This window comes from Vulpes lagopus, chromosome 9 (assembly GCF_018345385.1).
Source record: "Vulpes lagopus strain Blue_001 chromosome 9, ASM1834538v1, whole genome shotgun sequence".
Lineage (NCBI taxonomy): Eukaryota > Metazoa > Chordata > Mammalia > Carnivora > Canidae > Vulpes > Vulpes lagopus.
In genome coordinates, this window is record NC_054832.1 from 79821306 (window position 1) to 79844155 (window position 22850).

The 22850-nt window shown below is 36.5% G+C and overlaps 1 protein-coding gene across 4 annotated transcripts in view; it reads left to right on the forward strand.

The window, feature by feature from the left end:
* PRKDC (protein kinase, DNA-activated, catalytic subunit) overlaps positions 1-22850 on the forward strand; it is a 206530-nt gene that overhangs the window by 157967 nt on the left and 25713 nt on the right. For all 4 annotated transcript variants that reach the window (XM_041769223.1, XM_041769224.1, XM_041769225.1 and 1 more), the window contains 7 exons: positions 3321-3526; positions 5904-6042; positions 6905-7093; positions 7985-8209; positions 9136-9244; positions 11015-11126; positions 15899-16088. In XM_041769223.1, the coding sequence (XP_041625157.1) occupies positions 3321-3526; positions 5904-6042; positions 6905-7093; positions 7985-8209; positions 9136-9244; positions 11015-11126; positions 15899-16088 (1170 nt within the window). The remainder of the gene's footprint in view (positions 1-3320; positions 3527-5903; positions 6043-6904; positions 7094-7984; positions 8210-9135; positions 9245-11014; positions 11127-15898; positions 16089-22850) is intronic.

The window sequence follows — 22850 nt, forward strand, 5'->3', positions numbered from 1 at the left end:
GTTTTCTGCCTGTGGGACCCAGGGGATCTCCTCACTGCAGCTTATTGTGTCGTCCCTGCCTGCTGGGCAGGAAACTGCTTTCCTCCCTCTTCCTGACTTGACCCCAAGAATTGGGTTCCATCCCGTTTAGGCCTTGTGGCTTTTCTCTCCCCCAGATCAGGGCTCCAAACCTCACATCTGCCGTGTTCTCTTGCTCCAACTGTGCAGATTGTTTCCTTTATCCTCAGATTGTCTGTCTTCCTAGTTATTCAAAATAATTGAATGTTGATCTAGCTGTGTTCGAAGGACCAGGCAAGTTCAGAGTCCCTCTACTACTACACCATATTAACCACTCCCCCCAAAGCCCATTTTAGTTATTCTGTAACTAGTAACCTCATTGGAGGTTTACATTAGTTAGCAAACTAATTGGTTAATAATTCGCTGAGATGAAATAGCAGCTTTTCCTGTTTTGTTCTTATGTAGCATGAAACTATTAATATAGTTTTTTATGTATTCTATTTTTACTAATTTATAATTTACAAGTAGAATTCCTTCATTGTTTTTTTCTTGGCTACACTAAAGATAAGATTTGAGAAATTATATTGAACTAGCCAGTATTTCAAAATAAGTTTCTCTTTACATTGTGTTCTGAAGTGATTTTTTAAAATCTGAATTCCTAGTTTTGTCCCTATATTTATTTTAAAAAGCTAGCTTTTTCCATTGTTAAGAGAATTGTTAATTGTCATTAAGTAAATAAATGACTTCTATGCACTCCAGAGCTTGCTATTGAAAAAGCAGCACAAATGCAAATCAGTGCATTAAATTTGCAATATTTCCTATTATGATTCCTGTTTGTGGTTCATATCTGAAAGTGTGATTTTTTTTTCCCTTTCTCCATGGCATTTTAGTATATTTGGCATGGCATTCACATGAGTTCTTGTTCTAGCAAGTACTATCTCTTTGAGATGCCGCTGCCCAACCATGACATCCCAGAATGAGTTTCTTGTCTGCCGCATATCCTGTTATTTGTCAGACTGTTCTAACTATATCTCTCAAACTGGAAGAAAAATCTATTTAACCATTTTTCCATGACATAGTCAATTACTATTAATTTGGTGTCCAACACTTAAGCAACAACATTGCTTGTTGATCTTTTTAAAATTTTTGTTCTCTTTACAAAACATTTATTGAGGATATTATATGTGTAAACCTCTATTTAAGAACTACAGAGGGGCACTGGCTGGTTCAATTGATTGAGCATCTCCCTTCGCCTTGGGTCATGATCCCAGAGTCCTGGAATCAAGCCCCACATTGGACTCCCTGCTCAGCAGGGGAGTCTGCTTCTCCCTCAACCCCTCCCTCTGCCACCTCATTCTCTCTCTTTCTCTTGCTTGTTCCCTCTCTCAAATAAAATCTTTTAAGAAAAAGAGAACTATGGAATATTTGAAATGAAGAAATGTCCCTTGCCTTTACCTAATACAGTGAAATAAGGGTCCAAACCAAGAATATTATTAATAATTCCAATAGATTGTCAACATTTTAAAAATTAGATTTCATTACTTTATTCTGTTTTGGAATTTTAAAAAGTGAAATCAGTGAGCTGAAGTTTTTTTGTTTAGCAAATCATTCTTTTATGATACTATCAACAACTTTATACAGAATAATCAATCTTCTTAAAAATAGACTTATAGAACTCATTTAAATTATGAGAATACATTTATATATAAAGGAGTGATATACCAGTAATAGTTGTTTATTTATTTTAAACTTCCACAAAAGACTTCTATTGACAAATGAGAATAAATCTTAAGCTACATGCAGTCTGGTACAACATTGTTTACTGCAATGTCTGGATGTAGAAGGTATTCAATAAGTATAGAATGAGTTGATTCTTGGAAAATTAAAAGTATATTTATTTTAGAGATTTTATTTATTTATTTGGGAGAAAGAAGGAGTGAGTATGGGCATATGTGCTCTCAAGCAGTAGTAGAGAGAGGAGCAGAGGAGGAGGGAGAGGATAAAAGAGAATCTCTCTCAAGCAGATTCCACGCTGAGCATGGATCCCAACGTGGGGCTCAGTCTCGTAACACTGAGATCATGACCTAAGCCAAAATCAAGGTTTAGACGGTCAACTGACTGAGCTACCCAAGAGCCCCCAAAATATATTTATTTTAAAATAGTCTTTGTAACTCAGGATTTCCCTTTCTAAATTTAGAATGATGTTATCTCAAAATCGGATACATCAACTAAGACCAAGACTTCGCTGTGTTATTAATTTTTTTAAAAGATTTATTTATTTATTTATCCATGATAGACATAGAGGGAGAGAGAGAGGCAGACACACAGGAAGAGGGAGAAGCAGGCTCCATGCCGGGAGCCCGGCGCAGGACTCAATCCCGGGACTCCAGGATCGTGCCCTGGGCCAAAGGCAGGCGCTAAACCGCTGAACCACCCAGGGATCCCCTGCTGTGTTATTAATTAAAACAGAATTTTATTTGGATTTTCTTTCCAGTGCCACTAGTTCCTTCTAAGAGTGACATTTTTGTTTGCTAGCTTGCTTTGGAGAATTTATATTCTTTCAAGTCCCATAATGTAGAATTTAAGTTGGCTTGGTCAGACTTATCAAGTGGTCCATGCGTGGCACAACCGTGAGGAAAGTGTTGTGTTTTTGGCTCGGGGTCTGTCTGCACGGTCTTTTCCAGATATCTGCATATATGTGCATGCACAGACACACAAGAACTGTATGCACACATTCAGGTGTGTTTTAATGAAATGTTGCCATACTATTCTTTATATTGATTTGTAGTTTATTTTTATTGGTGTATATAGGACTCTCAAATTCAGAGTTGCAAAGTAAAGGTCATATAAAAATTCCTAAAATCCTCTAATTCAGTATTATTATTGTGAATAAGCCCCTTAGTGGAAGGAGATGGAAAAAAAGATGCCAAATATTGTAATGGAGATTAGTGTACCTACTTTTGGTGATTAGGCATGAAATCTTTGTGTTTCAGCTGTTTTTACAACCTATTCAGGCTAAATATTCCTGGAAACTGCAATTGTTTTTTGGATATATAAATTATACATATAAAATTTTTCATGTTTTGCTAGTGGTTTTCTTGCTTTAAATTAATCTCTGAATTGGAAGTATAAAAATAAAAGGTCATTTCTTTCAGTAAGCTGAATGTTGAGGAAATTTTGTTAATAGAGGTACACAGAGAAATGTTTGGTTATATCACTACTTATGTTAAAATGTTCTTTTATGTTTAGTAAAATGGCTTATTTACTTGTGAAGATACAAAGTACCATAGGCAAAATAGCTGCATGTGTTTATGGTTTTGCAGGAAATCAGTTGCCAACACACAGACTTGCTGAGCCTGGACCCTGGTTCTATCCGTGCCAGCTGCCTTGCCAGTCTGCAGCAGCCTGTGGGCGTCCTTCTCCTCGAGGAGGCCCTACTTCACCTGGGGCCTCAAGAGCCACCTGCCAAGCAGTTTCGGGGGAGGATGCGTGTCTCTCCTGATGTTGTCAGATGGATGGAACTTGCTAAGTAAGTTTGGTAATCCAGACTGTTGGGAGAACAATGAATTTGACTGAAGTAATACAGAAAAAAACTTTTCATTCTGGTGGAAAATGAGCAAATAAAATTGATAATAACACTTCTATGAAGTTTAAAAAAAAATCTCTCTGGTGAAGTACCATTTGATAAGTCAAGAGTGGATGTCACAACAAGGAGTATGTCACTCCAGAAAAGAGAACATCAATGATACTTGTTCTTTCAGTATACAATCTTTTTGGATTCAGGGTTCTATTTACCAAGTTTAGTTTCCTGTCAAGTGTGGCCATAACTTACAGTTTTATATGTTTTTATTGCTTAACTAAACTGAATAGAGGGTAATCCATTATTTTAGCAGGACTCATACTTTTAGAAACAATTTAATCCAGTTACTTTATTAATTTGGGAAGAACAAGTTCTATTTTGTTGCTAAGCCATTTTGCATTATGTCTGCTTTTTTCCTTACTTGTGCTTTTATCATAAAGCCAATGCCTAATGAGCATTGAGAAGGATATTAGGTTAAAATTAAATTTGAACTTCTATTTTATAGTGCTGATTTTTGGATCTTCAGGTTCTAGGAAAAAGAGTAGAGAGAAGGGTGGGGAATCCTTGTACTAATCACTGTTTTATGGTCATTCATATCTTTCTTTCTATATTGAGCACTATGTGTGAGCAAGACATTGTGTCAGGTATTGAGAAGAATTAGGCATGTCTTGCACACTCACAAAACTAGCCATCTAGTAGGAAATGTATATACTTACATGCATAACTAACCATACATGGAATGGGAAGCGGTAAGTTCTCTGAGAAGCCAGGTAAATACCAGGGCAGTTCAAACGGTGCATCTTGGTTTATACTGATTCTAATTAGTAATGATTTTTAGCTTGTTGTTTCAGATGTATAAGTGAATAGTCAGTAACACTTCGTATATTTAACATTTCCAGGGAATGAGAAACTCATCTAATGTGTATTTGCTGGGTAAATGAAGTACACAACTTTTAAGGGCCTAAACTTTAAACATTTTTTTCTGACTTTATTTAATACTTCCTAATACTTTTGGAGCACCTGGGTAGCTCAGCCAGTTGAATGTCTGACTCTTGGTTTCGACTCCGGTCATGATCTCTCAGGATCATGAAATCAAGTCTTGCATCAGGCTCTGCACTCATTGGGGAGTCTTCTTGGGATTCCCTCCCTCTCCCTCTGCCCCTCTCTCAGCTCACTCTCTTTCTTACTAAAATAAATCTGTAAAAGAAATACTTCCTCAAACAGTATTAAGAACATAATTTTGCTTGTCCATGATATGTCACAGTCATTATTTTGACCATGTTATAGTGTGTATCATCCTAGAAACATGGGGCTAGTGCAAAGTGGGTATGAGACTGATGTAAGTTCCAATAACTCAGAGAACTCTCTTCTCTGAGTTATTGGAAAATAATTGTAGTTCTCATCTTCTCTTGGACTGTGAACTGTTATCCTACCTCCCATCTCCCCACTTCTGCCCCTGTTTGTTACCCATAGCCCTTTACAAACAGGGCAAGAGAGGGCCATGTCTACTAGATTTTAATCTAAATTTGGAATCCTTAGGCTCTGAGAGAGCCCTTAGGACTTTTTTGATGTAATAAATACATGAGATTTAATACCTGGTTAAGGACCAAAGTGCAGGAAAGCCAAGAAGGAAGCAGTCCTTGCTGGGTAGCTGTGTGATTGTGGCTTCAGGAAGAGATGACATTTGTGTGAAGACTTAAAAGATGGGGAAAAAAATTCCAAGGGAAGGGAACAAACTTCTTAACACTTACTTGAGACTATCTTAGTGGGGAAGGTTGATTGATGGGGTGAAGTAGATTTTTGTTAATGGGAAGAGAGGAATGAGTGCTCCAGCAAATAGTAAGGCTGCAAGAAAATTACTTGTTGGTAGAATTGAGATGGCCCATAGAATGTGGATTAAAACATGGCCTTATTAGGACCAGGATTAATTTTTACACACTCTGGATTCTTGACTACATTCCAAATTTTAGGTATAAACAGGATTTCAAATAGGTCATCCATGGATATGTGCAATGTTACTGTAATAGATTTACACAGGATGGTCTTATTGTATGAGACAGTTTATCCACTGTAAACTTAATATTTTTAGATTTCACTTTAAATGCACTTTAGAATAATATCTGTCTCCTGTAGGACTAAAGTAGTAAAACCTAATGGTAACTTCACAATGTCTAAGATTTTATATTTTTATAGAACAAAAATAAGGTATATCCTTCTTGGCTAACATAATGAGGCCTCTTGATTTAATTATCATTTCATTAGAATTAACACTTGAAAAATATTGGCATATTCATTGATTGAGACTTTCTTTTGGTTTGTTTTTTAGACTGTATAGATCTATTGGAGAATATGACATCCTCCGTGGTATTTTTAGCAGTGAGATAGGAACAAAGCAAATCACTCAAAGTGCAATTTTAGCAGAAGCAAGAAGTGATTATTCTGAAGCTGCTAAGCAGTATAATGAGGTAAAATTGATGTCTAGCAAATATGTCAGTTGCTTAAACACTTTTGTTTTCTGAAAAACTGTTAACTTTAGAATTTAGAGCTTCATTAATAGTTCAACTTTATTCCTTAGTTTTTATACAGAGATTAATAGGGAATAGTTTAATAACCAAATGTGAAATAATTATTGCTTCATCTTTCACTCTTTTTAAGAAAACATCACTGAATAAAAGAGATAGCATTTCATATAAAATACTATAAAACTGTAAGATGTTATTTCATTATGTGCTGTTATTATATAATTTCTATTTGGGTAGATTGTTTTCCTTCAGTAAGTAAAAAGTTTATGAAGAGGTAAGTAAGAGTTGGTTTTTAGAAGATGACTATAAATTCAATTTTTACATTTGTGTTTTGAGTTGCCAGTGGCTATCCAGGTATAGATGTCTAGCAAGTAGTTGAAATTCAGAGTTTATGATCTGTTAGATTCTTGAATGAGTAATCCAGGTTGTAAAGTCTTCTACAATTTTCAGTAAATGTCCTATTTTCTGACTTTTAATCTCAGAACTCTTTAAGTGGTAAATAGCCCATAGCATTGATTTAAATCAAATTTTGGGTCAGAGTCTTTAGTTTATTAATTGGCTTAATTTGTAAGTTTCTTAGAGAAATAGTTTCCTCTTGGTTTTTCTGTTCGTTTGCTTCCATAAGATTTCTTTTGGTTTATTTTCTTTTATTCATTGTTACTCTATTTTCGGTTTTCTTTCCCATTGTCATAAATTCGAAAATGATTGTCCTTAGCATGAATGTTGACACTATGTATAATACAAATGTTGTCCTTTATATTCTTTCCAACTTTGTAAAATAAATTTATGAACTTTTCTTCTTGAGGCTCTCAATAAAGAAGAGTGGGTAGATGGTGAGCCTACGGAAGCTGAGAAGGATTTTTGGGAACTTGCATCCCTCGACTGTTATAACCAGCTTGCTGAGTGGAAGTCGTTAGCATACTGTTCTATAGTCAGTGTTGATAATGAAAACCCTCCAGATCTAAATAAAATGTGGAGCGAACCATTTTATCAGGTGAGTAGAATTGTTGTTTTTTAAGGATTTATTTATTCCTTTTAGAGCAGAAGGGGCAGAGGGAGAGAGAATGTCAAGCAGGCTCTGCACCCAATGCAGAGCCTGACTCAGGGCTAGATCATGTTGCCCTGAGACCAAGAGTGGAGCTGAAACCAGGAGCCGGATGCTTAACCAGCAGCACCACCAGATGAACTAGAATTATTTTTCAGGTCACTGAGATAAATGTTTTAGATGGTTAGCTATTTTCTAATTAGTGAAGTTGTTTAAAACTTTAAAAAAAAAATAGCAGTAGTTTTGAAATATAGAATATTTATAAAACCTGACACACACACACACACCCCCCCCACGAACTCCATAATATTGTTAAATCTCTTACCACTTTTGGCTAACACTTTCCAAATAAATGGGAGGCATTGAAAAATAAATATTAACACCCATCATATGACTACATGGAAGAATATTTCATGGTGTCTTTACCCTGGGTAGCCCTGACCCCTGGAGTGGGACAGTTCCCCTCCCAGAGGATAGCCCCAACTCTTGGAGGGAAGCAGCTTACCTGGTCCCCACAATGCAGCTGTCCTCACTTGTATGTAATTTCCAATGATCTTTTAGCTTTAAAAGTGGTTTCCGTTTTCTATAGGACATGTTCCTGTGTATTTTGTGGTTACATAATGAATAATTTTAAGTGAACATGTTTTAAAAATTATAGTTTTAGGTTTGAAACATCAGACATCATCACTTTAGCTCTAAATCTTCAGCTCTTTAATCATCAACTCCCTGGCATTAGGTTTATAATTAAACCTAAAAAATTATACCAAAGGATATTATAAAATAATTAGGCATACTCATACTAGCTTTCTAAAGTTACAAGTAGAGTCTTCTGTTTCTTAGGAGACCTATCTACCTTACATGATCCGCAGCAAGCTGAAGTTATTGCTACAAGGGGAGGCTGACCAGTCCCTGCTGACATTTATTGATGAAGCTGTGAACAAGGAGCTTCAGAAGGCTCTTATAGAGCTGCATTATAGTCAAGAGTTGAGTCTTCTTTATATCTTACAAGATGACATTGACAGAGCCAAATATTATATTGAAAATTGCATTCAGATTTTTATGCAGGTAATAAATGAATTTTTAAAAAAATCAAGTGAAAACTTTCCTTTACTATTTGTTACCACCCATTTTCTTCTTTACTATTCTTCCAGTTTCTTCTAAAATCTCTTCACTCTGTCTTACTGTATTTTTAACCCGCCCCCCCCCCCGCTTTTTTTTTTTTTTTTTTTTTTTTTTTTTTTTTTTTTTGCTTTTCCTTAGGTTTTTTTTTTTATCTTTCTCACACTGTTAAAGAACACTTGTGTAGACTTTTCATCTGGATTGGCTGAGTGGAAGTTGGATTGTTTTGTGGAGAAAATGAACTAATCTTTCCTGTTCATTTACTACCATTGTGCCTTCTTTCCTTTTATGAGAATCTTCTGATATTTGTTTTTAAAGTCAGTGTCTTTATAGAACCTGTTAACATTTATCATTGGCTTATATTGACCATAGAAGTATAACCATTCATTGCCTTTGATTTTTATTTATTTATTTTTTAAGTAGACTCGTGCCCAATTTGGATCTATTGTGAACTCATAACTGTGAGTTCAAGACATGAGCTGACGTCAAGAGTTGGTTATTCAACCAACCCAGATGCCCCAAATTTTGAATTTGTTCTGTACATTCAAGGGGAAGTTTATCAAAGAAGGAATTGGCTTCTGTAGTTGGCAGTTCTATATTATAAGATATTGTTAGTTTTAAAAATTGGTAGTGAATAAAGGCAACAATGCCTAATTATATATTGATATGTGACTAAAATTTGACTAAAAACCAAAATTATTTTTAAAACCTTAGACCATTTGGTAATTGCTTCTGTGTGCTAACTGGTAACTACTCTAAGATACATTGTGTAATTGATATAGGATAGTTGCTGTATTTCACATTTTAGGGAGCTATATTGAAATTTAAAGTAGTAAATTGATTTCTAAACTGTTAAATTTTTTTTTTTCTAGAATTACTCAAGTATTGATGTCCTCTTACACAGAAGTAGACTCACCAAATTGCAGTCTGTACAAACTATGATAGAAATTCAGGAGTTCATCAGTTTTATAAGCAGACAAGGTAATTTTTTTCACCTACCACTTTTTTCTTTTATAATTTTGGAAAAGTTTTGATGTGATTTTTTTACTTAGTGAAAGGACGGGTTTCTTATGTATGGGTTAGAAAATACCTTGACTTCATTCTACAAATACATATTTTGAGATCATTGAAATAAAGTCTAGGCACTGGAGATGCAAAGTCAAATAAAATGTATTGCCTTGCTTGAAAAAGCTTTCAAAAGAGTGAGGTAATCCCCACATGATGTGATCCTTACTGAGGCAGAGGGATAGCCCATGTCAAATATGGGTAACAGAATGTGCCCTGGACTGAAGGGTGCAGGAGGCTCCTGGAGGAAGGGCCTGAGTTAGGTGTAGAAGAGTCAGGGGGACTTGCAGAGAATTTGCCTTATGGAAGGGCTGCACTGTCTTGTTTGGGCTGAAAGTTCAGTGACTGGGTGCCACATGCCCTGGCCTGGGGGGAAGTGAAGCTGCTGGCAGCAGTGTGCAGACCCTGAAGGTCTTTCCGCTGCCAACAGGAGATTTTATTCTGTCACCTACGAGACACCACCCAGAGTCAAAGGGAAAGAATACATCTTTGCATCAGTTATATGTCTTAGTTATAAAGTAGAATTCAACTTGTATGCTAAATAATTAAAAATAAAAACGAAAGACTCTCAGAGTACTAATAAAAATTGATATTTATACATATCTACAACTATTCATACTCTGCTTTAAATTTGGAGAATTCTTTTTCAAGTACGTATTGTTAATGCAGATCATTAAGTGTTTTCTACTTTCCAGGACTTATGTTAATCTCCTTTTTCTCTTTTATATAGTTTTTATGACAGCCTCATGAAATTTAGATTTTTTTCCTTCTCATTTTACAGAAACATAGGTTATTAAATAACTTACCTAAACTAATAGGTGAAAGATCCTAATCTTGAACCCAGGACTGTCCTATTTAAGCCTGTGTTCTTAACCACTGCTTTCCCACCAACAGAAAGAGAAGACTAAAGTTTTAAGCGTTAGTAATGTAAAATTTAAATTTCCTGAGGGTTATCATGAATCTCTTGAGGCCAGATTGCTTTGGCTGTTGTTATTATCATGTAACCCTGTGCACATACCAAGGTCTGGGGCAGTATTTTCAACACGGTGAGCGTCTCCAGCTTAAATGGTGAATATTCACACAAATGACATAAACCAAGGTAAGTAGCCCTATGCTTATTCAGATCAGATTTTGCCAACAAGAAAATTGGCTGCAGCCCTATGAAAACTTTTCAGGTTTCAGAACTTTCTAGATCTTGGAATTGTGGATGAAGGACTGTGAACCTGTGCTAAGTGTAAAAATTACATATGTTTATTTCCCCAGTTTTACTCTGTGTCCTTAAAAAAATTGAGTTTTGAGGATGCCTGCGTGGCTCAGCAGTTGGGTGTCTGCCTTCGGCTCAGGTCATGATCCTGGGATCCGGGATCAAGTCCCACATAGGACTCCTGTGACAAGCCTGCTTCTCCCTCTGCCTATGTCTCTGCCTCTCTTTCTCTCTCTCTCTCTCTCTCTCTCTCTCTCTCTCTGTCTCATGAATAAATAAGTAAATCTTTTTTAAAAATTGAGTTTTGATGTCAAAATATATTAGATTTACTGTGATAAGTTTTTCTTCCTGTTGTGAAAGACGAAACAATTTTAATTTGGACAAGAAATTTGAATTAAGTTTCTGTTTACTAACAGCAGCCCAACTTTGTAAATTGGTCTTGTCATTGAGCTGTGGATATAGTCATCTTCTAATATTTTTAGGTAATTTATCATCTCAAGCTCCCCTTAAGAGACTTCTAAAATCCTGGACAAACAGATACCCGGATGCTAGAATGGACCCAGTGCACATCTGGGATGACATCATCACCAATCGGTAAGATGTGATCTTTTCAATCTGAATCTGGATTTTTTCCTGAAATTGCCAGAAAGGCTTTTCTCCAAAACTGTGGTTTAGGAGAATGTGGGGTTTGAGCGTAGATAGTTCTTATCTTGCTGATTTCCCCCGTAAGTTGTTCTCAGAAGACTCTGCGTGTCAACAGTTCCTTTGCCCCAGCTTGTCCCCTGTGAGAGGATTTCTTTTTTCTTTTCTTTTCTTTCTTTCTTTGTTTTTTTTTTTTTTAAGATTTTATTTACTCATTCACGAGAGAGACAAGTGGAGAAGCAGGCTCCATGCAGGGAGCCCGAAGTGGGACTCGATCCTGGGACTCCAGGATCATACCCTGGGCCAAAGGCAGGCGCTAAACCACTGAGCCACCCAGGGATGCCCTGTGAGGGGATTTTTGCCCACTGACATTGACTTCATCGTGTGCCGAGAGGTTGATTATGAATATCCTTCTGGCAGTGAAAGAAGGCAGGGGGGCAGTCCCTAAGTAGGACTCAAGGACTGGGACCCTATGTATAGTGTTCTTGCCATTATATCCTATTTCCTCTGCTGTTACAGTGGTTTTTTGTTTTTGTTTTTTTACTTTTTTATGCTTTTTAATTTTTGTACTTTTTTTTTACTATTTGAGACAAGTTCTCATCTATAGAAAAGTTGCAAGAAAAGTATCTTTTACTCAGATCCACTGGTAAGCATTTTTAACATGTTGCCACATTAGCTTTTTAATTTTTTCTCCCTATACATACATAATTATGTTCTGAACCATTTGAAGTTAAGTTGCATATGTATGTCTTTTTAGCTCTTCATCATTTCCTAAGAGAAAGGGTGTTCTCTTATATAACCTCAGTTCAATAATAACTTTGCTATTTTCATTTTCATTTTATTTTTTTAAAGATTTTATTTATTTATTCATGATAGACATAGAGATAGAGAGAGGCAGAGACACAGGCAGAGGGAGAAGCAGGCTCCATGCCAAGAGCCTGACGCGGGACTCGATCCCGGGACTCCAGGACTGTGCCCTGGGTGGAAGGCAGGCGCCAAACCGCTGAGCCACCCAGGGATCCCCTATTTTCATTTTTAATCTACAGACCCAATTTCACATTTGTTAGTAGTCCTATTAATGTTCCTTAAAGCATTTTCTCCATGTCTTAGACAGAATCCAGTCCAGAATCTCATACAGCATTTAGTCAATATGTCTTTCTGGCCTCTTAATCTGAAACACTTCCTCAGCTATCTTTCATGAAATTGACATTTTAGAAGAATGTTCATCAATTTGGATTTGATGAACTGTGTATTCTCACAGATTCAGTGAAATACTAGTGAAAATACTACTTAAGTGAAGTATTCTCAGGGTATCACATCTAGAAGCACAGAGTGTTCACATGTTTTTTACTGGAGATAGTAATTTTGATTGTATAGTTAAAAAACTGTCTCTCATATGAAAAGATGGTCAGCATCACTCATTGTTAGGAAAATACAAATTAAAACTATAATGAGGTATCGCCTTACACTTGTCAGAATGGCTAAAATCAACAATACAAGAAATAACAGGTATTGGTGAGGATACAGAGAAAGGGGAAACCACTTGCACTGTTGGTAGAAATGCAAACTGGTGCAGCCTCTGTGGAAAACTGTTAGGAGGTTCCTCAAAAAGTTAGAAGTACCATGCAATCCAGCAATTGCACTAGTAGGTATTTACTCAAAGAATACAAAAATACTAACTCAGAGGGATACCTGCATCCCAGTGTTTATAGCAGCATTATTTATGATAGCCAAAGTATGGAAACAGCCCAGGTGTACATCCACTGACAGACAAATGAATAAAGAAGATGTAGTATATACAAATACAGTGGAATATTAGCCATAAAAAGGAGCAAAGTCTTGCCATTTGCAATAACTTGAATGGAGCTAGAGAGTATTATATTAAGCAAAATAAGTCATTCAGAGAAAGACAAATACAATATTTATTTCACTCAAATGTGCAATTTAAGAAACAAAACAAACAAGCAAAGGGAAGTAGAGAAGCAAGCCAAGAAATAAACTCTTAACTATAGAGAACAAACTAATGGTTACCAGAGGGATGCTGGGCTGGGGGATGGGTGGAATAGGTGATGAGGATTAAGGAGTACACTTGTCGTGATGAGCACCATAATTTATATGGATGTGTTGAATCTCTGTATTATACATCTGAAATTAATGTAAAATTGTGTGTTAACTAACTGGAATTAAAATAAAAACCTTAAATATATATACACACACATACATACATACATACATACATACATACACAAGAACATTAAAAAGCAGAACTCAGAGAAAATATTGTCTGGTCTTTTCAGTGAATAACATTTGGGAATTTTTGTTGTTTCAATGCCTAATTTTTTTCCTTTGCAACTAATTAACAGGGTGAGAGATGCTTTGAATATGCATATATCCTGCTTCTCATAAGACTTAGCCATCTATATTTTGTATTTGTGAATGACTTTTGGCTGAAACCAATCTTTACATTGATCATTGCAAGGTGATGATTTTCTAACTCCACCACTTGCTCCATGTTTATCAGTCTACATCTTAGTGTAAAGAAGAGGCTTATCTTTTCCACCTATTTATTTACTCACTTACTTAAATTTTATTTACTTAGATTTAGTTATTCATATTCTATATGAATCATTGATTCCAATTTTATTTAATGGAATATAATCCATTACTGTTCTTATTTCATGTTGAGATTGTCTCAGATTTGGCCAGCAGGATCCCCTTCAAGCTAATATTACAGGCACATCTTGCAAAATTATTCTGTTTTTTCTAGAAATGCACAGTTTTAGTTCTTACATTTGGGTCTGTGATCCAAGGATAATATTTGTAGATGGTATGAGGTGGGTAGATGCTATGATGTTTATATAGTTTTTTCATATTGCTGTCTAGTTGTCTAGTCCCATTGTTGTCTTTTCATAATTGAATTGCCTCAGCACCTTTTTTGAAAATCAATGACTATATGTATATGGATCTGTTTTTGAATGCTCTGTTCTATTCCTTATTTGTATATGGGTTTTTTTTTTTCCCATATATCAACTGTCTTCATTACTGTTGCTTTATATTGTTTTGAATATGAAAATTTTGTTTTTCTTTATGAAAATTGCTTTAGTTTAGGTTATTTATATCTATATACACATTTAAGAAACTACTTGTCAATTTCTTCCAAAAACAATCAGAATTTGGTATTTTGTTGACTGTAGGTCAAGTTTGGGAATTGCCATCTTAACAATATAGAGTTATACAATTCATGAATATTTTATGTCTATTTAGGTTTATTTAGGTTTCTTCCAAAAAATTTTTTTGTTTCATTTTGATTATGCTCTTAATTCCCTTTATCTGTTTCACCCATGCACCACCCACCTCCCCTCTGGCAGCCACCAGTATGCTTGCTGTATTTAAGAATCTGTTTTTTGTTTTTTTCTTTGTTTCTTAAATTCCACATACAAATAAAATCATATAGTATTTGTTTTTCTGTGACGGATTTCATTTAGCATTATACTCCTTAGGTACATCCATTTTATTGCAAATGGCAAGATTTTATTCTTTTTTATGACTGAGTAATATTCCATTGTATACATACCACATCTTCTGAATCCATTCATCTATCAGTGGACTCTTAGGCTGCTTCCATGTGGTGGCTCTTGTAAGCATCGCTGTAATAAACATATGGGTGCCGATATCTTTCCAAATTAGTGCTGTCTTTCATGAATAAATAAATAAAGTCTTTAAAAAACACAAACAAAAAAAAAAAGGAAAGCAGCTTTTGGGAGGGAGGGGCCCTTGTGTGTTGGGTAGGGAGCTAGGAATACAGGCAGGTATATGACTCGCGAGGCTTGTATTTTGGGAATAACAACAACAAACAAAGGAGAGATATATGGGACATGTCAGTCTGTCTGGCCACAGTGTTTCTAAGAAAATGGGAATTAGTCACTGGATGAACAAAAACTTGGTTGATATTGCTCACGAATGGATTTTTATTTTAAGGTCCTTGTCAGTGTTATTGACATCAAAATAATGAAAATGAAATCACTAGAACAGTTAGATCTGTAAATTATAATACAAATAAAAATAATTTTATAGCGGTACAGCCTTATATTTTCATATTCCCAGTGATCATAACCTGTTTGCTGCTTTACATTTTTCACCTTTGGGGTAGGACCTTAGATTGAAGATATGAAAAGAGAAATGGATTCTGCCCCAACATAGGGTATGTCAGCCATTCATTAAAAGAGAACATTGTTCATTTAAATGCTTTATTTTGGGGAGGTATGAGCAATAAATGATATTTGGAAAATATCTTTTAAAGAGTTGGTTAATTAAAAATGGATATTAAGTCTGATACCTAAAAAAATAAATAAATCTGATACCTAGAGTATACATTTATAGTCTAAAAAATGAGCAAAGAATTTTTTTAAATAATTTATTTTTAGAGAGAGAGTATGTGAGCAAGCAGGTGGGAGAGGGAGTGGAGAGAGAGAATCTCCAGCAGGTTCCCTGCTCAATGTGGAGCCTGGCACAGGGCTTAGTCTCACAACCCTGAGATCACGACCTTAGCTAAAATCAAGAGCTAGATACATAACTGATTGAGCCACCCAGGTACCCCCCCAAAATGAGCAAAAATTTAATGACTGTACAATTTCTGTATGTAATGCCATCCAGGAGCTTCCTATATGTCCAAGATTTCTTTCATGAATCTTTGGCATTAACTCATTTTTCTTTGTTTTGTGCAGATGTTTCTTTCTCAGCAAAATAGAGGAGAAACTTACTCTTCCTCTAGGTGATCATAGTTTGTCCATGGATGAAGAGAGAGATTCTAGTGATAAGATGGAAGTGCAGGAACAGGGAGAAGAGGTCTGTTCTCTGATTAAGAACTGTATGTTCTCCATGAAAATGAAGATGGTAGAAAGTGCAAGAAAGCAGGTAGGTTTGTGGTCTTCTGTTGTAGCACAGAATTTTCTTAAATTAGCTGTTTTTTAGACTTATCTTTTCCTTAAAATCTGAAGCTTGAATGTAATTGAGTAGTATTTTTTTCTCTTTAGTAAACTTGAAGAAACACTTAAAATCATCCAGAATACTCTAAAGTTTATTATACATTAATTAATCATTAGGAAATGATTATTTTCTGTTATTAAAAAAAGAAAATAAATCCGGTATCAGATATGATCTTGTTTAAAAAAAATCAATGATTTCCAGTTAGTTGAAAATCATGTTTAGGTTTATTTTGTGGAAATCTGTCATATGATAATAATATCCTTTCTTAATATAAGTATGCTTTGCTTATATGTTACATATAAATATATTAAATCTGACTTTTCATGTAATTAAATCACATTTGAATATAGTAGGGGAGCTTGCTCATTTAATGACCTGATATTAATAGATTGCTATTATAAACCAAAGAATGTATTCCAGTAGAAATAACTAACATTTCTGTTCATAAGTGCTCATTTATAGGTTCTTCTTTGAGATGGGTTTTGTATCAGTTAGGAATTTTTATATTTCAAATAACAGAAAATTCATCCCAGAGCAGCCTAAATGAATAAAAGAAATTTATTAGTTCCCATGAATAAAGAAGTTTAGAAGATCTGGCTTTATTTTTTTTTTTTTAAGATTTTTAATTTTTTTATTCATGAGAGACACAGAGAGAGAGGCAGAGACACAGGCAGAGGGAGAAGCAGGCTCCATGCACCAGGAGCCCGACGTGGTATTCGATCCCAGGTCTCCAGGATTGTGCCCTGGGCCAAAGGCAGGCACCAAACCGCTGCGCCACCCAGGGATCCCGAAGATCTGGCTTTAAAATACTCTGAACTATTATCATCAAGGGCTTGCTTTCTGTTCTTCAGTTCTCTCTTCTGCCAGATGGTTTTGTCCTCAGATTCTTACATATTGGTAAGATAATCTCTGGCAGCTCATCCTTTGTATTTGGAAATGGCTGTAGATGTTTCATATCTTTCTTCCTCTACACTACATCTTCTTAGTATTAAAGACAGTTTTTCTCTATTTCTTGCAGAAAAAAAGAATCCTTTTCATTTGCTCTGATTGCAGCTGGGGCCATCTTCAAGGCACACACTAAGGAGGGTCTGTGTGCCTTCTTAGGAAGTTAGGGTACTTGGGCCAGATAAAGAGACAATGCATGCTACCTACTGCTATTCAAACTTCTCCAAAGTGAGGGGGAGGGTCCTGATGAGAGAGGGAAAGGAAATGAGCTGCAAGTATATTATTTAGAAATATGTAAGAATCACTAGGATCACTAAAAACCTTTCATATGGCACATTGGCTTTTCTTAGGAATTTTTCATTAATAAGTAAGGGCTAAATAGAGTTAGCTTGATAGGAGTAGTACTACTAGAGGTGAACAGAAAAAAATAGTTCCAGTCTGAAGATTACATAAACTCTTCAGTGCATTCCAGTTTACCAGCCTGTACTTTTCAAAAGAGCAGAATTGAAATTTGAGTTTTGCCTCTTCATTACCAAGCACATTACATGGTGGAGATACTGTGTTGAATAAAATACAGACTGTAGACAAACAATTATAGTATGATAATACTAAAGGACGGTCACATGGGAAGGACACCTGACTTAGCCTTGTGGGAACAGAGAAAGCTTCCTGGAGTAGTTGGGAACTGAAAGGTGAAATAGGGTGGTGAGAATAACATAAAAGACCCAGGAATGACCCTGAGCATTTAGTTTCCTGAGTGGAGCTACCATTGAACCCCAGCTTCTATATAAGTAGTCCAGATAATAAGGGCAGCCAGTCTGGAGGTTAAGTGGACAGGTTCAAGAAGAAGGAGGTGTGGGTGAGACACTATGATTGGTTCTGTTTGGGAGGGAAAAGTAGGATCCTTGGGGTTCTGCCCGTGTAGCTGGGTGGATGGGAATGCAGGAAAAGGAGCAGTTTGTGGGGCAGATGGTGCAATCAGTTTAGGACATAGTGAATATGGGAAGCTGTTAAGCAAGTTGTGTTTTTGCTAGATAATTTGTACATAAGAAATCTAAAGTTCTGGAGAAAAATATCTGTGCTTGCGATAGAGGTCCAATCGGCATGTGGACTATCACTGAAGCCACAGGAGTAGATGAGGTGACTGAGACCAGTTGCTAAAATTGGCCTACAGCTTTAGGAGGAGCAAAGGGAGAGATGCCTACAAAGGAGCTGAAATCAAATGGTGACATTACAGGATGACCAAGAAGCTGAGCCCAGAGAATTTAGATTACAATTGGATGTCAGAAAGCCAATTCAGAAGCACAATTATAAAGCAACTGGTGGCTCTGGAAAAAAGCATAAAGGATTCAAGAGACTTCATGAAGGCAGAAATTAGATCTAATCAGGCTGAAATTAAAAATCAATTAAATGAGGGCAGCCTGGGTGGCTCAACGGTTTAGCGCCGCCTTCTGCCCAGTGCGTGATCCTGGGGACCTGGGGTCAAGTCCCACGTCCGGCTCCCTGCATGGAGCCTGCTTCTCCCTCTGCCTGTGTCTCTGCCTCTCTCTCTCTCTCTGTGTGTCTCATGAATAAATAAATAAACAAATCTTTTTTAAAAAAATCAATTAAATGAGAAGCAATCCAAACTGGAGGTCCTAACAACTAGGGTAAAAGAGGTAGAAGAATGAGTGAGTGACATAGAAGACAAGTTGATGGCAAGGAAGGAAGCTGAGGGAAAAAGAGAAAAACAATTAAAAGACCATTAGGAAAGGTTAAGGAAAATAAATGACAGCCTCAGAAGGAAAAATCTACATTTAATTGGGGTTCCAGAAGGTGCCGAAAGGGACAGAGGACCAGAAAGCGTATTTGAACAAATCATAGCTGAAAACTTTCCTAATTTGGGGAGAGAAACAGGCATTCAGATCCAGGAGATAGAGAGATCCCCCCCCCCCAAAAAAAATCAATAAAAACTGTTGATTTTATCAAGGTGTTGACCTTGACATTTAATAGTGAAACTTGAAAATTCCAAAGATAAAGAGAAAATCCTAAAGCAAGAGACAAGAGATCCCTAACTTATATGGGGAGAAGTACTAGGTTAACAGCAGACCTCTGCATAGAGACCTGGCAGGCCAGAAAGGGCTGGCAGGATATATTCAGGGTCCTAAATGAGAAGAATGTGCAGCCAAGAATACTCTATCCAACAAGGCTCTATCCAACAAGGCATTCAGAATAGAAGGAGAGATAAAGAGCTTCCAAAATAGGCAGAAACTGAAAGAGTATGTGACCACCATACCAGCTCTGCAAGAAATATTATGGGGGACTCTGTAAAAGAAAGAGGAAATCCAAAGAATCCACAAAAACGGACTAAATAGGTATTATGATGACACGACATTCATCTTTCAATAGTAACTCTAAACGTGAATGGGCTTAAAGATCCCATCAAAAGGTGCAGGGTTTCAGACTGGATAAAAAAGCAAGACCCATCTATTTGCTGTCTACAAGAGACTCATTTTAGACCTAAGGACACCTACAGCCTGAAAATAAAAGGTTGGAGAATCATTTTACCATTCAAATGGTCCTCAGAAGAAAGCAGGGGTAGCAATCCTCATATCACAAAGACTGTAGTAAGAGATGAAGAGGGATGCTGTATCATACTTAAAGGATCTATCCAACAAGAGGACCTAACAATCATGAATATTTATGCCCCTAATTGGGGAACTGCCAAGTATATCAATCAATTAATAACCAAAGTTAAGACATATTTACATAGTAATACACTAATACTGGGAGACTTCAACACGGCGCTTTCTGCAAATGACAGATATTCTAAGCACAACATCTCCAAAGAAACAAGAGCTTTAAATGATACACTGGACCAGATGTATGTCACAAATATTTATAGTACTTTCCATCGAAACACAACTGAATACACATTCTTCTCAAGTACACATGGAACTTTCTCCAGAATACACCACATACTGGGTCACAAATCAGGTCTTAACCGATACCAAAAGATTGGGATTGTCCCCTGCATATATTCAGACCATAATGCTTTGAAACTAGAACTAAATCGCAAGAAGAAATTTGGAAGAAATTCAAACACATGGTGGTTAAAGCAGGGGGCTGCTGCTGAAAGATGAAAGGATCAACCAGGAAATTAGAGAAGAATTAAAAAGATTCATGGAAAGTAATGAGAATGAAGATACAACCGTTCAAAATCTTTGGGATACAGCAAAAGCAGTCCTGAGAGGGAAATACATCACAATACAAACATCCCTCACATAATTAGAAAAAAACTCAAATGCCCAGCTAACCTTGCACCTAAAGGAACTGGAGAAACAACAGCAAATAAAACCTACACCCAGCAGAAGAAGAGAGTTAATAAAGATTCAAGCAGAACTCCATGAAATAGTGACCAGAAGAAATGTGAAACAGATCAACAAAACCAGGAGTTGGTTCTTTGAAAGAATTAATAAGATAAACCATTAACCAGGCATATTAAAAACAAAAGAGAAAAGACTCAAATTAATAAAATCACGATTGAAAAAGGAGAGGTCACCACCAATACCAAGGAAATACAAACGATTTTAAAAACTTATTATGAGCAGCTATACGCCAATAAATTAGGCAATTTAGAAGAAATGGACGCATTTCTGGAAAACCACAAACTCCCAAAACTGGAACAGGAAGAAATAGAAAACCTGAAAAGGCCGATAACCAGGGAGGAAATTGAAGCAGTCATCAAAAAACATCCCAAGTAACAAAAGTCCAGGGCCAAATGGCTTCCCAAGGAAATTCTATCAAACATTTAAAGAAGAAACACTACCTATTCTACTAAAGCTGTTCTGAAAGATAGAAAGAGATGGAGTACTTCCAAACTCGTCTACGAGGCCAGCATCACCTAAATTCCAAAACCAAAGACCCCACCAAAAAGGATAATTATAACCCAATATCCCTGATGAACACAGATGATAAATTCTCAACAAGATACTAGCCAATAGGATCCAACAGTACATTATGAAGATTATTCACCATGACCACATGGGATTTATCCTCAGAATGCAAGGCTGGTTCAACACTCGTAATGCAATCAGTGTGATAGATCATATCAGCAAGAGGAAAAACAAAAACCATGTGATCGTCCCAATAGATGCAGAGAAAGCATTTGACAAAATACAGCATCCATTCCTGGTCAAAACTCTTCAGAGTGTAAGAATAGAGGGAACATTCCTCAGCATCTTTAAAGCCGTCTACAAAAAGCCCACAGCAAATATCATTCTCAGTGGGGAAACACTGGGAGCCTTTCCTCTTAGATGAAGAACACGATAGGGATGTTCACTCTCACCACTGCTATTCGACATAGTACTGGAAGTCCTCGCCTCAGTGATCAGGCAACAAAAAGAAATCAAAGGCATTCAAACTGGCAAAGAAGAATTCAAACTCTCCCTCTTTGCAGATGACATGATACTGTACATAAAAACTCCCCCCTAAGATTGCTAGAACTCATACAGCAATTCGGCACTGTGGCAGGATACAAAATCAATGCCCAGAAATCAGTGGCATTTCTATATACTAACAATGAGACTGAAGAAAGAGAAATTAAGGAGTCAATCCCCAAAAACATAAGATACCTAGGAAGAAACCTAACCAAAAAAGTAAAGGATCTATACCCTAAACACTACAGAACACTTCTGAAAGAAACTGAGGAAGACACAAAGAGATGGAATGATATTCCATGCTCGTGGATTGTGAAAATGTCAATGCTACCCAGGGCAATTTACACATTTAATGCAATCCCTATCAGAATACCATGGACTTTCTTTAGAGAGTTGGAATAAATCATCTAAAGATTTGTGTGGAATGAGAAAAGACCCGAATATCCAGGGGAATATTGAAAAAGAAAACCATATCTGGGGGCATCACAATGCCAGGTTTCAGGTTGTACTACAAAGCTGTGATCATCAAGACAGTGTGGTACTTGGACAAAATCAGACACATAGATCAATGGAACAGAATTCAGAACCCAGAAATGGGCCCTCAACTCTATCAACTAATATTCAACAAAGCAGGAAAGACTATCCACTAGAAAAAGGACAGTCTCTTCAACAAATGGTGCTGGAAAAATGGACAGCCACATGCAGAAGAATGAAACTAGACCACTCTCTTACACCAGACACAAAGATAAACTCAAAATGGATGACAGATCTAAATATGAGACAAGAATCCATCAAAATCCTAGAGGAGAACACAGGCAACACCCTTTCTGAACTTGGCCACAGCAAATTCTTGCAAGATACATCTATGAAGGAAAGGGAAACAAAAGCAAAAATGAATTATTGGGACTAAGATAAAATCTTCAGCACATCAAAAGAAACAGTCAACAAAACTAAAAGACAACCTACAGAATGGGAGAAGACATTTGCAATGACATATCAGCTAAAGGGTAGTATCCAAGATCTATAAAGAACATATTAAACTCAACAGCAAAGAAACGAACAATCCAATCCTGAAATGGACAAAAGACATGAACAGAAATTTCACCAAAGAAGACATAAACTTGGCCAACAAGCACATGAGAACATGGTCCACATCACTTGCCTTCAGGGAAATACAAATCAAAACCACAATGAGATACCATCTCACACCCATGAGAATGGTGAAAATTAACAAGATTGGAAACAACAATGTAGGAGAGGATGCGGAGAAAGGGGAACCCTCTTGCACTGTTGGTGGGAATGTGAACTGGTGCAGCCACTCTGGAAA